Genomic DNA, 16,291 nt, shown 5'->3' on the forward strand with positions numbered 1-16,291 from the left:
GACCTCATTCAACCTCCAGCACAGACAATCCAAAGATGGCGACACCAACTAACTCATCTTCAAAACTGACACCTAATAAACATCCCACTAATGAAAAATAACAAAAACACTGTCTCACCTTCCTCCTCATCAATGCTCAATCCTTAACCAAAAAATACATGTTAATATCTGACATATTACAACAAAAAAAACCCTGAATTCATTGCCATAACAGAAACCTGGCTCAAAAATACCGATCAAGTCCTACTGAACCAACTTGATAACAGTGCCTATGATACTTTTTCAATCCCTCGCAAATGCCGAAGAGGAGGTGGTCTACTCCTCCTTATAAAAAAACATCTTTCAATGAAAATAATCCCACACAACCTCCCAAAACAATATGAAATAGCTCTCTTCGACTCTCAAAACATCTCCTCGCTCCCTGAATTCCTTATTACAAACATCAACATGAAAAAACCAACAATCATTCTTGGCGACTTCAACCTCCAAACAGATGCCAACCCCAGATCACTAAACTGCCAAACCCTTCTAGACATGCTATCAAGCTTAAATTGCGTCCTACAAGTTAACAACCCCACACAAAGCAGGACACACACTGGACCTGATTATCACTAATAGCTATTTCTCAGATACATCCATTTCTTACAGTCCAGTCCCCTGGTCTGATCACCATCTCTTACTATGCAAGACTCAAATGCTTTACAGCAACTCAACTAAAACCAATGAAACACAAAAACTCTTCAAATACCGACCACCATTTCAAACTGATCTTCTCCAACAAGAGCTGGGATATCAACTAGCAAATCTTGACCTCTCAAATATAAATAACGCTATCCAATCCTGGTTTCAAATCACTGAAGAAACCACAAACAACATTAACCCAGAGAAAGTCAAACGACTAAAGAACAAAAGAGAACAACAAAACCCTTGGTTCAATACCACACTAAAAAACATGAAAACGGCCCTCAGGAAAATCGAAAAAGAATGGCTAAAAAACAAACAAACAAACAGCCCGGATCACTGCAGAGATACCGCACACAACTAGCCACCTACAAAAAAACAATCCAGAATACGAAACGTGACTACTACGGTAAAAAAATAAAAAAACTCAACCAACAAATCCAAATCTCTGTTCAACATAGTAAACAACCTCATCGCCGAAAACATCAACCCCAACTCAACCGTAACCAAAATCTTAAGCCAAGATTTAGCCATCTTCTTTAAGAACAAAATTTCCAAAATAACTGATGCCTTCAACACCCCATCAAACAACATAACTCCATGGTTTGATTTCGAACCTATCTCCAACATGGAAACAGAAAAAATGCTGAGAAAAATAAACCCTGCGCGTCATGACATGGATCATCCCCACCCGAGTGTTTAAAGGAAATCGCTCATCCCATAGCCCCGACAGTCGCAGCAATCATCAACAAATCACCCGAGGAAGGCGAGCTTCCTACTAAGCTAAAAATCGCCACAATCACACCATTACTAAAGAAAAAAACCTTAACCCAGAAGACTTAAACAATTACCGCCCAATTTCAAATCTACCCCTTTTTGCTAAATTGACGGAGAAGGCAGTCCTGAAACAACTCAACGAACATCTTGACGACCACAAAATTCTATATCCCACCCAACACGGTTTTAGGAAAAACCTCAGCACAGAAACCCTCCTACTCAACCTGATACCATTCTAAGAGGCTTAGATAACAAAACTAGGTCATCTACTGATCCCTCCTCGACCTTTCAGCAGCCTTTGACACGGTTGACCACAAAAGGCTTGTTTCTAGCCTAGAAACCATTGGGCTCGCTGGAAAAAACCCTAAGCTGGTTCACCTCTTTCCTTAAAAACAGGTTTTTCAAAGTCTCCTACAACAATTCATCTGATGCTATCCCCCTTGAAACAGGAGTTCCACAAGGGTCTGCACTATCACCCACACTCTTCAACATCTACTTTTATGCCAACTCCTATCAAGTCTAGGCATCACGTACTACATGTACGCGGATGACATACAACTCCTCATTCCAATCTCTTCCACCATAGAAGATGCAATGTCAAGAGCAGCCTCACACCTTGATGCAATTTGTAATATGCTAAACAACCTAAAATTATGTTTAAACGAACAAAACTGAATGTATTCTAATTGTAAGAAAAAACTCAGGATCAATAACCACACCACCCTTCCAAATTGACAACATTCACATTCAACTTAAAGACAACGTAAAAGACCTTGGCATATGGTTAGACAATGAACTAAACTACAAAAAACACATTACAACAAGAACAAAAGAAGGCTTCCATAAACTTCAAATACTCAAACACCTAAAACCGATGCTTCACTTCCACAATTTCAGAACAGTCTTACAAGCCCTCATCTTTTCCAGTCTGGACTACTGCAACTCTCTCTTGATAGGTCTACCTAAAATGACCTTAAAAACCACTGCAGTTACTTCAGAATGCCGTTGCCAGAGTCCTGACTGGTAAAAGAAAATCTGACCACATAACCCCCGTACTCAACAATTTGCATTGGCTACCGGTGGAGAAAAGAATAGAGTTCAAAGTCCTTACAATTTTACACAAGACAATTCATAAAGTAGACTACACAGCCCTGGACAATATCATACATATACATAGATCACTACATACGACAAGGTCAACAAGCAAACGTCATCTAGATGTTCCATCTCTACCACATGCCAAATTGTCCTCCACAAGAAACAGAGCTTTCTCCATCATTGGCCCCAAATTATGGAACTCACTACCTCATCACCTGAGCTCTCAAGAAAACTTTAAATCTTTTAAAAAAGATCTTAAAGCTTGGCTACTCAGCCAAACACTCAGACAATAAGGGATAAGACTTCAGTCCACACCCTTGGCATGTCCCACCTTGGGCATGCAATCTCCCTCCAACAACTACCACTTTGACTCACAGAAACCTTCTTGATTTTTTCTCTGTATCAGCTGTCCCCTTACATGCTTAGAGCACAGATATATACCTAACTATATTGTATATTTTGATTGATATTAATTTATTGTTCAGAACCAGTTTCTGTTTTCTCTGTTAAATACTTTTAATGTAACAGGTTGTTGTGAATGTAAACCGGAGTGAAATAAATAAAATGGAACATGGCAAAGATACTGTAGAAGCCTGTACCACGGCGCACCCTACACAGCCCATCCTAGGCTGGTCGCGGACCACACAGGAATGGCACAGGTTCAGTAAGAGTCCTAGGCAGGGACGGAGCATCCACAAGAACATGGCAGAGACGAGATTCAGGGTTAAGGGAACAAGGCGAGACTTGACTTCAAACATGAGACAAGGGACCAAGACGAGACTTGGCTTCAGGCAAGGATGAACCTCCGGAGGCTTGCACTGCAGACGAGAAGGCAGGCTAGTGCCAGGACATGGCATGCCAGGAGAAGTGACTATGAGGAACCAAGGGTTCAGGACATCAGGAACGGAACTGGAACATGAAAATCGGGAATAGGTAACACAGGACATGGAGCTCCAACAAAGAACATGGACCTGACAGAGTGCTGGCAGGCAAGACTTCCAGGAGTAGGAAACTCCAATGCAAGGCAGAACTGAAAGTGAAGCCTTTTTATAGGCCAGAAAGCAGGCAACTCCCTGGGAGGAGTTCTGATGGGCCACACCTGGCTGGCCCTATAAGTATAGAGAGAAGCTGCGGGCTGACCCCTTAGAGAGAAGGCAGGGCCCAAACCAGAAAGTCCAAGCTGAGACTGGAGCAGGCCTCAGGCAGGCCCCAATGACAAAGGCCTCCCAGGCCATGGAGCAAAATCTGGAAAGCCAGTTCAGGTGAGGCCCCAGCTTCGGAGCAGCCTCCAGAGAAAGGTGAGAGGCCTCCCGTGGTCCAGCCACGGGAGGAATCGTAACAGTTGGGTTTTTAGGATATCAAAGAATATGCAAGATAAATTTGCATATACTGAGTCTCCATGATATGCAAAACTTATCTCATGCATATGTATTGTGGATATACTGAAAACCCAGCCTGTTTTGGCTCTCAGGGAACAGAGTTGGCCACCTCTGTCCTAGATCATACTAACTATTGCCACTGTAACATAAAAGATTACAATCAGGGCTTGCCCCATAGCTCAGGCCATAGCACTGTGCACTACAGACTATATCTGATGGCATCAGTTGCACTTAGAAGAGCTGCATTCAAGCCCAGGGAGACAGAAGATTGCTGCCCCTATGGTGGCAGCACTTGCTGACCAAAGAGCTTTACTGAGACAATCTTAGAAGAGACTTCTCACCAGCCCTCAGGTCTGGCAAAGGTTACAGGTACTGTCCAGGCATTCATCTTGAGGAGGGAAAAATTATTTTACCTAGTTTTAAAAATCACGATCATGGATAATATCCAAAGCAGTATATAAAATGTGAGACATTTCTCAGAGAGAGCTTATCGAATCACAATCCTAACAATACAAATTACTAAAATCAAGGAAAGATTACCTTGGATCAAACCTAAAGAATTCCACCAAAAATGTACCAAGTGCTTAAGTTTTACTCATATGAGGTGTCAGCCAGGAGGGGAAAAATATTTAGAAATCTTAGGTACCATCTAAAAATGTTTAAGAGCTTGGTGTATGTAGGGAGGAGGGGGGCCTTTGCAGTTTTGTTTTGTTTTTTATTTTGCCCTTTATTTTTTCCTTTTGCTTCTTTTCCATTCCTTGCCCCCTTGTATTCTTTCCTTCTTCCTGGTACACTAGTACAGAATCTAGTAACACAGACAGCTCTAAGACATGGCATTTTGGCTGGGTCCTTGCTGATGATTGCAGAAAGTCTCAACCAAGGTCTAACAGCAGTAGCTTCTCAGCCTTGGTCTTAAACCTGCCATCTTGATCTGGGCCATGCTCTTAAACTTCTTGCATCGGGAGCCACACATCTGCAGCAACTTCTCAGGTTGGGCCCCTGACAGAGGTGTCTCCATCAGAACCAGCCCCAAAATTTTAGGTGCCCACATTTTTCCCGGCCCTGTTAGTGCTAAGCAAAAGGTTCCAGCTCTGGATCTCAAAGGTTGTCTTTCAACTCTAGAGCCTGAGCTATTACGATACCCACAGCAGTAGTGATAAAACCAAAGGGGAGTAATAAAAAGGATGGTAAATCAGCTTTCCATCTCCTCTAGGGACGAATTAAGAAGTAATAGGCTTAAACTGCAGCATATAAAGAACTTTAAGTGCAAGGGTAGTTATACAGAAGTATGAACTAGATTAGGTTTCCAAGATATCCGTAATAAATGTGCACAAGAAAATTAGTATATACCAGGTCTGCAAATCTCTCTCACACATATTTGTTGGGAAGGTCATGTCTTATGAACTGCAGGTGGCAAACCTATATGATAAAAAGGTAGGCGATCTATAAAAGCCGTGAGGAAGTAAAAAAGAGAAATAGATGCCTGACATCCATCAATTAAGATTTATTTCGAAGGAGACAATAAAACACTTTAAAAAGCCCGACTCAGGCCAAGTTTCACTCCTGTCTTGGAGCTGCTTCAGGGGCTTAAAGTGCTTTATATGGATTATACTGTTCAGCTTGAGGGAATAGGATGGCACTTTTTCCTCAGATTTGCAGAGTCATTGGATGCAATATCTAGGAACAGTTATTAGAATAAGAACATGAATTAGCATGGATCATAATGTACAGCTTAATGAAGTAGGATGAAACTTTTTGCTCTGTCAGCTTTACAGTATTGGATGAGCTGTACATGATGCGGTGATATTTTTTCAATGAAACCAGTTATATGCTAATGATGAATTGTCTGTAGTTACCTCTATGGTTTTATCAAAGAAATATCTGCTGCTATAAGTTCCCTCTGGACTTGTGCTGCTTCCAGATATCCTTGTCTGTGCAGCGTGCTGGGTTGGGACTACTAAAATGGAAAACGTTTTAATCAAAGAAATAGCTACAGATAATTCATCATTAGCATATATTTTTTTCAATGAAACCAGTTATATCACTGCATGTTGTACAGCTCATCCAATACTGTAAAACTGACAGTAAGAGCAAAACGTTTTATCCTACTTCATTAAACTGTACTTTACGATCCATGCTGATTCATGTTCTTATTCTAATATCACCTGTTCCTAGACATTGCATCCAATGACTCTGCAAATCTGATTGAAGAAGCTGAACAGTATAATTCATATAAAGCACATTAAGCCCCTGAAGCAGCTCCAAGACAGGAGCGAAACTCAGCCTGAGTCGGGCTTTTTAAAGTGTTTTATTGTCTCCTTCGAAATAAATCTTAATTGATGGATGTCAGGCATCTATTTCTCTTTTTTACTTCCTCAAACCATATAAGGCAGTGACCAGAACCAGAGAGATGCTAGCATGCACAGGGAGAGGCATAACCATCATCACTTTTATTTGTGACATGCTTTCCAGAAGGAGGAAAAAAAAGGAGGCTATGATGACTAAATAGACTGTGGTAAGACCTTGTCTTGAACAGTGTTTCTGAAGGCCATACCTCAAAGGTTAGAGAGGCTGAGATGGTTCAGAGAAAGGCTACTAAAATGGTCTATACTAGGAATGGTTGTGGTTCCAGCTCCAGAGCTAGCTCAGAGACCTGGTCAGATTTTAATTTTAGCTATGCTCCGGAGCTGAAGCCAGCATTGCTGGAACCATAGCAGGACTGGAATCGGAACAGAGGACTCTGGAGTTGTTCCACTCTCTGCTAACTTAAAATACTAAAAGTTTGCAGAAATTAACAAAATGCAGCATATAATTCATTTCATAAGACTAAAACAGTCATACCTCATTCCAATTATTTGGGAAAGAACATTTTTTTATTAATGTAAATTCTGATTTTTCTTGGTTCTAGAATTGATTATATAAAAACCTGAGTCTATTTGAATTCCTAAGCATCTGTGGGGATTGGTAGGTCAGATGACATGTGTGGGGAAATAAAGCACTATAGGTACAAAGTTTGCTCTTAAAAAAAAAGAAAAGAAACTGACTCCTTCAAGGGGGTGGAGGGTGTTAAATTAGTATTTTTCTCTCTGAATTGACAATATGGCTAAGGGAAAGGAACAGCACAAGCCAAATGATTGTTCTACAAATGTTGCTAGCCTTTTTGAAAGTTTACATCAGGGCACAGCACAGTGCCAACTCTGCCATGAGAAGCTGAAAGATTTTTCAATCAGAAGAGACATCTGGAAAGACATTCAAATATTTACAAACAATATTAAAGCAGCAACAAAAAAAAACAAAAAAAAGAAGTCTCAGCTGAAAGACTTTTTTGGAATTGCATCTGGAAATTTGAAAATGTCACCAGGAAAACAAGATGTGGACACAGCTATACGGGAGTAGATTGCCCTTGAACTACAAACTTTCTGCCACAGCATGACTCAAATTCAAGTAAATAAACTGAGACATGTCACATACCAGTGTAAAATGTTTTCTCTATATATTCTATAGAAAGATAAATTGCTAGTAGCACTATACAAATATTTAGTGGTAGATGACATGCAGCGCTATACAAACATACAAAAAGACAGTCCCTGCTCAATAGAGCTTATAATCTAATAAGACAAGCATACAGGACAAGAGACTTAGTTAAAAGAAAAAAAGGTTAGTAGAGACTAAAAGCAGACAATCCAGCATAAGATTTAAAAGCAGTTTAAAAAAGGTGGGTCTTTAGATGGGATTAAAGATGGCAAGAGAGGGAGCCTCAATCTATTGCATAGCTCCCAACTGTTCCCCCTTATAAAGGGACAGTCCCTTCTAAGACCCATTGCTCTTTCCTTTCTCATTAGAATATTTATCAAGTAACATCAGTTAGAAAATATTAAGATTATAGCACCAATTTTTTTTTAATACCCCCCCTCCCCCATAGCTGGTGCCTGGTAAAAGCAGCTGGAACTGTGGCAGCAGGGGTTCCTGGAGCAGTCTGGAGCTGAAGCCAAGAGTCTCTCAGTTCTAGAGCCAGTCTGGAGGCAAACCCACAGCATTGCCAATCCTACTCTACACCAAAAGGACATAAATATGTATATCTTAAGAGGAGGGAAAACAGGGAGCAAGATGATGATATTAAAATATTTTGAAGGTAGAAAAAAAACAAAAGAAGCAACATTCTTTGCAATGGAGTTTTTTCACATTTATACCTCAGCACTTTACTCCAAAAGTGTTACCCAAAATGATTTACATACCTAACAAGTCATAAATATAATTCATAAATAAATTAAAATGCATAATAAAATTTACAGTCAATAGCAAGATATATTATGTAATAAAATTAGACCTAACTTCCTACTCATTAGAAAAGTGACCAGCAAGAAGCCACATCATGAGGATCCAGTGTAATGTTGATTTAGATTTATATTCCACCTTTTAGCCACTTCAAAGCAGATTACATTCAGGTACTACAGGTATCAGAAAATCTCTCTTCACAGAAAGGATGAATACATAGACTAGCTTTTTCAGTGGAGATGGAAACAAAAACAGTAATGAACTTTTTAAGAAAGCATAAGATAAGCACAAATGATCCCCTGGTTTTGAAAAAATGAGGGGCTGCAAAAAACATCAACATCATTGTACCAGGGATTAAACTAGGCTTTATGGTACTCATCTGCTATCATATTCTGTGATACTCTGAACAAGCAACTGGCTGTGGGGTCAGGACAGATGGTAAGCCCTGGACTAGATGACCTCTTAAAATTTCCCTCTAGGCCATCTTTCCATGATTCAAGTTACAAAGAAACATTACCATATATTCAGAAATGAAGATGTAAAATTACAAACACATTTTACAACTGTAATACATAGTCTTGCTTTTTCCCTATAGCTGATCTTTTGCATACAAACCTGAACTTTCAATACTGTCACTTTTAGATTACAAGTATAATTTTACCCAGGTTATACACTTCTTGTTTAGCTTTGTTACCCAAACACATGACTTTTACAGAATTTTCTCGTGAACGCAAAGTATAAAAAAAATATTTACTTAAGTCAAATCGAAACCTCTCATTAAGGCACACATTGGAGGTTTTATGTGCCATAGAGAATCAGCTATATGAACTAGAGATCTGAATCAGTTGTCAAGACAATAAAGGAGAACGAGCATTTTTGTCTCATGCTAGTAAAAGCGAAACAGTAACATTCTGCCAGAGATCAGACAGCAATGTCTGAAAACGCAGCACTATCAGCAATTTCAGACATGCCTGATAAGATCTTGAATTGTTCAGTGCCAAGTTTAGTCTTGCTGGACACGTTTATGATGCAAAAGAAAAACGTTTAAGGAACTAAACAAAAATATTTTACAGTCAAGAGAAAAGCATAGCCTACAATATTAAAACAAGTTAGTTCTACAGCCATTACAAAAGACTGAAAACATAACTGATGCAAGGAACTGCAGCCACAGAACACCTGGAAACCACAAACCTACCCTGACGCCTTTCCGGATATCTTCTCACTCCCGCCCCGCCGTAGCAGCTTATAGTTTGAGAAGAACCACAAAACCGCTCGGCACCAACAAATCTAAGCACCCAACCTCACAGCTCAGGGGGAACGTACGAAAACGAAAAGCAGCAAAACACCGCGAGTCACTGGGCCGGACGCCACAGCCTTTAACGTTAAAACTGTTTCAGGCGGCCAAAGTGGGGGGAGGGGGGGGGGAACATGTGCCCGGAGAGGGCCGCTGGGGGTGGGCGCGGCCTCCCTATACAAAAAGCGGAAGAAGAAAAGGGGAAAGAGCCGGCCGGCAGCGCTTGGGAGGCGGGGACAGGGAACAAGATACGGGGTCTGGGGTTCCCCCTCTCACCTGTCGTACGGTGCTGTTCTCCGCCACCGCGAACTCTTCCTTCTCTTTGGGGGTTTTCACTGTGACTTTGATTATCCTGGCCTCGGGGTCCGGGCAGTCGCCGGGAATCTCGGCGCTCTCGGCCATGACGCTGTCTCGGTATCTGCGCGCGCCTCTCTCTCTTTCCCTTTCTCCCGGGCTCCTCCTCACGTTGGATCCGGTCAGACCAAGGCGAGCACGCGCGCGCACTCACGCACCGAGCGCCTCCTCGCTCAGGCCGGCGGTGGCTGCTGCTTCCTCTTCGCCCACCCCGGGGCATGCTGGGAAGTAGGTTGCGGGCGCGCACGCGCTAACCCGTCTTTGAACGCGTCACCAAGTCTCGTGCTAGTGGTGGATGGAGCGGTACACGCTTCCTTGTTTTGAATTTCTATAGGGCATATTTTTGTTGGGTTATTTTGCATGTGGCTTTTATGGCAGGCATTAAGAGAAGAGGTGATAATGAACAAAATTTCAACCCATTTTGTTTTATTTGTTTTACTTATTTCTGCTCTGCAACTTTGGTCGCAGCGGCCTCGTTGCTGATGACGTAAAGGGCCGGGGAAAATACTAGAAAAGAAGACGATGCTGTGGCGCCGGGTGACGCCACTGCGCAGGCGTAGTTTCAGGTTTCCATATACCGAGCGGTTTGGGGCACTGTACGTGCTCTTGTTAAGGAGGAAATGTGTTCAAAAACGCTGTGCACAGACCCCACAGTGCAGCTGGGGGTTCTCTCCTTTCTGTTCTCTTCTAGCTTGCCTTCATTTACATTTTGTACCCCGTACTCAAAAAGTAGAAAGTTAATGGAAGCGTTAAAGATAAATTGACCACAAGCTAGGGCAGGAGATACAGATTTTATTTTAAGTGGTTTTACGTTTAATTATCTTAACTTTTTCAGTACACATATTTACAAACAAAAAGTATAAACCTCCTTCAGGCGGATGCACTGACTTTAGGGAGCCGCCAAGTTTCCTAGACTGCTTGTGTATGGCCCAGTCTCTTGTCTTCATACATGCCTTGAAAGAGCCTCTTACCGACATGGTCATCGGATTGGAAAGGGGGGGGGGGCTGGGTAGTAACCTAATGGGCGCTTGCTGTAGTTATTTTCACAGTCGCCCCACTCTTCAAGGGCAGTGGTATGCACAGTTGGGAAGACAGCCCCCTAGGATAAAGGAAGCAAATAATCGCAAAGGAGGGTGTTTACTTTTCTTTAAAGTTTGAAAAAGGAAGCCAGGCCAGACGAGAGAAAATCAAAATAGCATTAGGAAAATCATAATCAAAAGAGCAATAGTCTCTTGCTGCATGGTAAATGCCCTAGTTCTCTCAGTTGAACCAGTGTCCCAAGTCTAGACTTACCCTTGAAAGGTAGGATAATATCTCAAGTTTCAGCATAAAACAAGGGCTAGAAGAGATGACAAAAAACAAACTTATTCAGAAAATATAAGGGTAGATTTTGAAAGGTACATGTACAGACAGATGCACGGATTTTATAACATGGGACTCACGGGGAACTAGCCTATCCCCTTACCTGAACTCCCTCCCTCTTCCCCTCTCCTCCCCATCCCAGAAGCTTACAGTTTCTTTGTTTTAACTACTTACTTCTCCCCTAGAGCAGAAGTAGTTTGCATGCACCAGGCGACTGCCATTAGCCATGGTCCTACCCCAATGGGCCACCCCTTTCTGAGGGCCCAGCCCTTGTGTGTATATCAGCATACGTATAGCCACGCCCTTAAGTGCATATATTTGTGCACTGCCCCTTTGAAAATCCACCCAATAGATCTTCCACAATAGTTAACACCAACTGTCTGCAAAAGTCTCAGAAATCTTTTACCACTTTCCAACTTCTGAAGATTGGTCCCACAATCCAAAAATCCAGAACCCAGTCCTTCAAGAGACTAGAGGTTTACCCTTCTCTCAGGAAACTGATTAATATCCAAAAATCTTCCAAACTCCAAAACTCTACTCCCCTTAATCCTTGGGGAGGAAAAACCCTAGCAACTCCTCACTCTTTCAATCACTCCTCTTGGGTAGAGGCAAATGACCAATCTCATATACTCAGGGGAAAACTTATAGCAGTGAGCTACAACCCACAAAAAAAAGGTAGGGATATAGCAGGGGTGGACCCCCAAAATGCAAAACCTTCAGATGAATTCAGAGCAGAATATTAGTGGCAGACAAAGCCTGACGTATATTGGGACTCCTCTCCACAGCTGCCCCATGGCCGTGGGTTCGGTAGTGGCATGTAGTAAAATGGATTCTTCCATTTGAAGTCTGCTACACCAGACCAGTACAAACAGGTGGGTTATGTCCAGTCACTAGCAGATGGAGGAAGAGCACACAGACATAAGATATGCCAAACTGGGTCAAACCAAGGGTTCATCAAGCCCTGTCTCTTGTTTCCAATAGTGGCCAATCCAAGTTACAAGTAGTTGGCAAGTACCTCAACATTACCATATTAACAGTTGATGGATTTTTCCTCTAGAAACTTATCCAAACCTTTTTTAAACCCAGTTACAAACTGTGGTAAACACATCCTCTGACAATGAATTCCAGAGTTTAACTAGGTGCTGTATGAAAGAATTTTCTTAGATTTGTTTTAACTGAGCTACTTGCTAACTTCATGGAGTGCCCCCTGGTCCTTCTATTATCTGAGAGAGTAAATTACCGATTTACAGTAACTTGTTCAAGTCCTTTGATTTTCTAGACTTCTGTCATGTCCCCTTCAGTTGTCTTCTCCAAACTGAACAACCCTAACTTCTTTAGCCTTTCCTCAGAGGGCAGCCATTCCATGCCCCTTATTTTGGTCACACTTTCTCCAGTGCAGCTATATCCTTTTTGAGATGCGGTGACCAGAACTGCACACGGTATTCAAGGTGCGGTCTCAGCATGAAGCACTACAGAGACATTATGACATGCTCCGTTTTATCTGCCATTCCTTCTTAATAATTCCTAACATTGTTTGCTTTTTTGATCGCTGACAATTTCAATGTATTATCCACTATGACACTTAGATCTGTTTCCTGGGTGGTAACTCCTAAGGTAGAACCTAACATTGTGTAATTACAGCAAGGGTTATTTTTCCCTATCTAAGAACATGCCATATTGGGTCAGACCAAGGGTCCATTAAACCCAGCAGCCTGTCTCCAACAGTAGCCAATCCAGGCCATAGGAACCTGGCAAGTTGCCAAAAACTAAGTCTATCCCATGTTATTGTTAGAAAATAGCCACTGCTATTACTAATAACTCAACTTTATTAATAGCAGGTAATTGACTCCTCCAAGAACGTATCCACTCCTTTTTTAAACATAGCTACACTAACTGCACTAACCACAGCCATGCCAACAAATTAGAACTTAAGAAATTGCCATGCTGGGTCAGACCAAGGGTCCATCAAGCCCAGCATCCTGTTTCCAACAGAGGCCAAAAACCAGGCCACAAGAACCTGGCAATTACCCAAACACTAAGAAGAACCCATGCTACTGATGCAATTAATAGCAGTGGCTATTCCCTAAGTATAATTGATTAATAGCCAATAATGGACTTCTCCTCCAAGAACTTATCCAAACCTTTTTTGAACCCAGCTACACTAACTGCACTAACTACCTTCTCTGGCAACAAATTCCAGAGCTTTATTGTGCGTTGAGTGAAAAAGAATTTTCTCCGATTAGTCTTAAATGTGTTACTTGCTAACTTCATGGAATGCCCCCTAGTCCTTCTATTATTCGAAAGTGTAAATAACCGAGTCACATCTACTCGTTCAAGACCTCTCATGATCTTAAAGACCTCTATCATATCCCCCCTCAGCCGTCTCTTCTCCAAGCTGAACAGCCCTAACCTCTTCAGCCTTTCCTCATAGGGGAGCTGTTCCATCCCCTTTATCATTTTGGTTGCCCTTCTCTGTACCTTCTCCATCGCAACTATATCTTTTTTGAGATGCGGCGACCAGAACTGTACACAGTATTCAAGGTGCAGTCTCACCATGGAGCGATACAGAGGCATTATGACATTTTCCGTTCTATTAACCATTCCCTTCCTAATAATTCCTAACATTCTATTTGCTTTTTTGACTGCTGCAGCACACTGAGCAGACGATTTTAAAGTATTATCCACTATGATGCCTAGATCTTTTTCCTGGGTGGTAGCTCCTAACATGGAACCTAACATCGTGTAACTACAGCAAGGGTTATTTTTCCCTATGTGCATCACCTTGCACTTGTCCACATTAAATTTCATCTGCCATTTGGATGCCCAATCTTCCAGTCTTGCAAGGTCCTCCTGTAATGTATCACAGTCTGCCTGTGATTTAACTACTCTGAATAATTTTGTATCATCCGCAAATTTGATAACCTCATTCGTCGTATTCCTTTCTAGATCATTTATATATATATTGAAAAGCACCGGTCCCAATACAGATCCCTGAGGTACTCCACTGTTTACCCTTTTCCACTGAGAATATTGACCATTTAATCCTACTCTCTGTTTCCTGTCTTTTGGTCTTTTGGTTTGGGGTAGTAACCGGTTACAGCGGTTACTACCCCAAACCAAATGTGCCTGATACTTCACTTTCGATGCATATCCAGCATAGCTCCCTGCTTCAACGGCAGGGGAGAAGATAAACAACCAATAAAGGCTGTATAACAATCTGGGTAAAAACAAATAAGCATGGGTGTAGCTTGCTTATTGCGGCGGTTACTACCCCTACTACCTCTAATCAAGCTAGATATTTCACTTGGATGCAGCTCCATCACCGCTCTCTATATTAATGGTGGGGGTGGAAGGGAAATAGAACCAAGAGCTAAGAGAAACAGATAAGTATGAGAGAAAAAATGAGGGAAGCTTGCTGGGTAGACTGGATGGGCCATTTGGTCTTCTTCTGCTGTCATTTCTATGTTTTAACCAGTTTGTAATCCACGAAAGGACATCGCCTCCTATCCCATGACTTTTTAGTTTTCGTAGAAGCCTCTCATGAGGGACTTTGTCAAACGCCTTCTGAAAATCCAAATACACTACATCTACCGGTTCACCTTTATCCACATGTTTATTAACCCCTTCAAAAAAATGAAGCAGATTTGTTAGGCAAGACTTCCCTTGGGTAAATCCATGTTGACTGTGTCCCATTAAATCATGTCTTTCTATATGCTCTACAATTTTGATCTTGAGAATAGTTTCCACTATTTTTCCCGGCACTGAAGTCAGGCTCACTGGTCTATAATTACCCGGATCGCCCCTGGAGCCTTTTTTAAATATTGGGGTTACATTGGCCACCCTCCAGTCTTCAGGTACAATGGATGATTTTAATGATAGGTTACAAATTTTAACTAATAGATCAGAAATTTCATTTTTGAGTTCCTTCAGAACCCTAGGATGCATACCATCCGGTCCAGGTGATTTGCTACTCTTTAGTTTGTCAATCTGGCCTACTACATCTTCCAGGTTCACAGTGATTTCGTTCAGTTCGTCTGAGTCATCACCCCTGAAAACCATCTCCGGAACTGGTATCTCCCCAACATCCTCATTAGTAAACACGGAGGCAAAGAATTCATTTAGTCTTTCTGCAATGGCCTTATCTTCCCTAAGAGCCCCTTTAACCCCTCTGTCATCTAATGGTCCAACCGACTCCCTCACAGGTTTCTTGCTTTGGATATATTTAAAAAAGTTTTTATTATGAGTTTTTGCCTCTATGGCCAACTTCATTTCAAATTCTCTCTTCGCCTGTCTTATCAATGTTTTACACTTACCTTGACATTGCTTATGTTTTATCCTATTTTCTTCAGATGGATCCTTCTTCCAATTTTTGAAGGATTTTTTTTGGCTAAAATAGCCTCTTTCACCTCACCTTTTAACCATGACAGTAATCGTTTTGCCTTCCTTCCACCTTTCTTAATGCGCGGAATACATATGGACTGCGCCTCTAGGATTGTATTTTTAAACAATGTCCAAGCCTGTTGAACACTTTTAACCTTTGCAGCTGCACCTTTCAGTTTTTTTCTAACTATTTTCCTCATTTTATCAAAGTTTCCCTTTTTAAAATTTAGTGTTAGAGCTGCAGATTTACTTATTGTCCCCCTTCCAGTTATTAGTTTAAATTTGATCATGTTATGATCACTGTTGCCAAGTGGCTCCACCACCGTTACTTCTTTCACCAAATCTTGCGTTCCACTAAGAATTAAATCTAAAATAGCTCCCTCTCTTGTAGGTTCCTGAACCAATTGCTCCATGAAGCAGTCATTTATTACATCCAGGAACTTTATGTCTCTAGCAAGTCCTGATGTTACATTTACCCAGTCAATATTGGGGTAATTGAAATCTCCCATTATTATTGCACTGCCAAATTGGTTTGCTTCCCTGATTTCTCTTAGCATTTCATCATCTGATGACCATTTTGTCCAGGTGGACGGTAGTATACTCCTATCACTATACTCTTACCCAACACACATGGGATTTCTACTCATATAGATTCTACTGAGCATTTACTCTCTTGTATGATCTTTATCCT

At 41.5% G+C, this 16,291-nt stretch overlaps 1 protein-coding gene across 2 annotated transcripts in view; it reads right to left on the minus strand.

Annotated features, from left to right (window-relative positions):
• The window catches only part of UBQLN1 (ubiquilin 1), a 240,663-nt gene extending 230,555 nt beyond the window's left edge, over positions 1–10,108 (minus strand). Inside the window, exon 1 of one of the 2 annotated variants that reach the window (XM_029616806.1) lies at positions 9,781–10,107. In XM_029616806.1, the coding sequence (XP_029472666.1) occupies positions 9,781–9,906 (126 nt within the window). In that variant the 5' untranslated portion in view covers positions 9,907–10,107. Of the gene's footprint in view, positions 1–9,780 lie in introns of both variants that reach the window. The other variant, XM_029616814.1, reaches the window with a different exon arrangement.
• Between the last annotated feature and the right edge of the window lie 6,183 nt (positions 10,109–16,291).

The sequence above is a fragment of the Rhinatrema bivittatum genome, chromosome 1, assembly GCF_901001135.1.
Source record: "Rhinatrema bivittatum chromosome 1, aRhiBiv1.1, whole genome shotgun sequence".
NCBI classification, from domain to species: Eukaryota; Metazoa; Chordata; class Amphibia; order Gymnophiona; family Rhinatrematidae; genus Rhinatrema; species Rhinatrema bivittatum.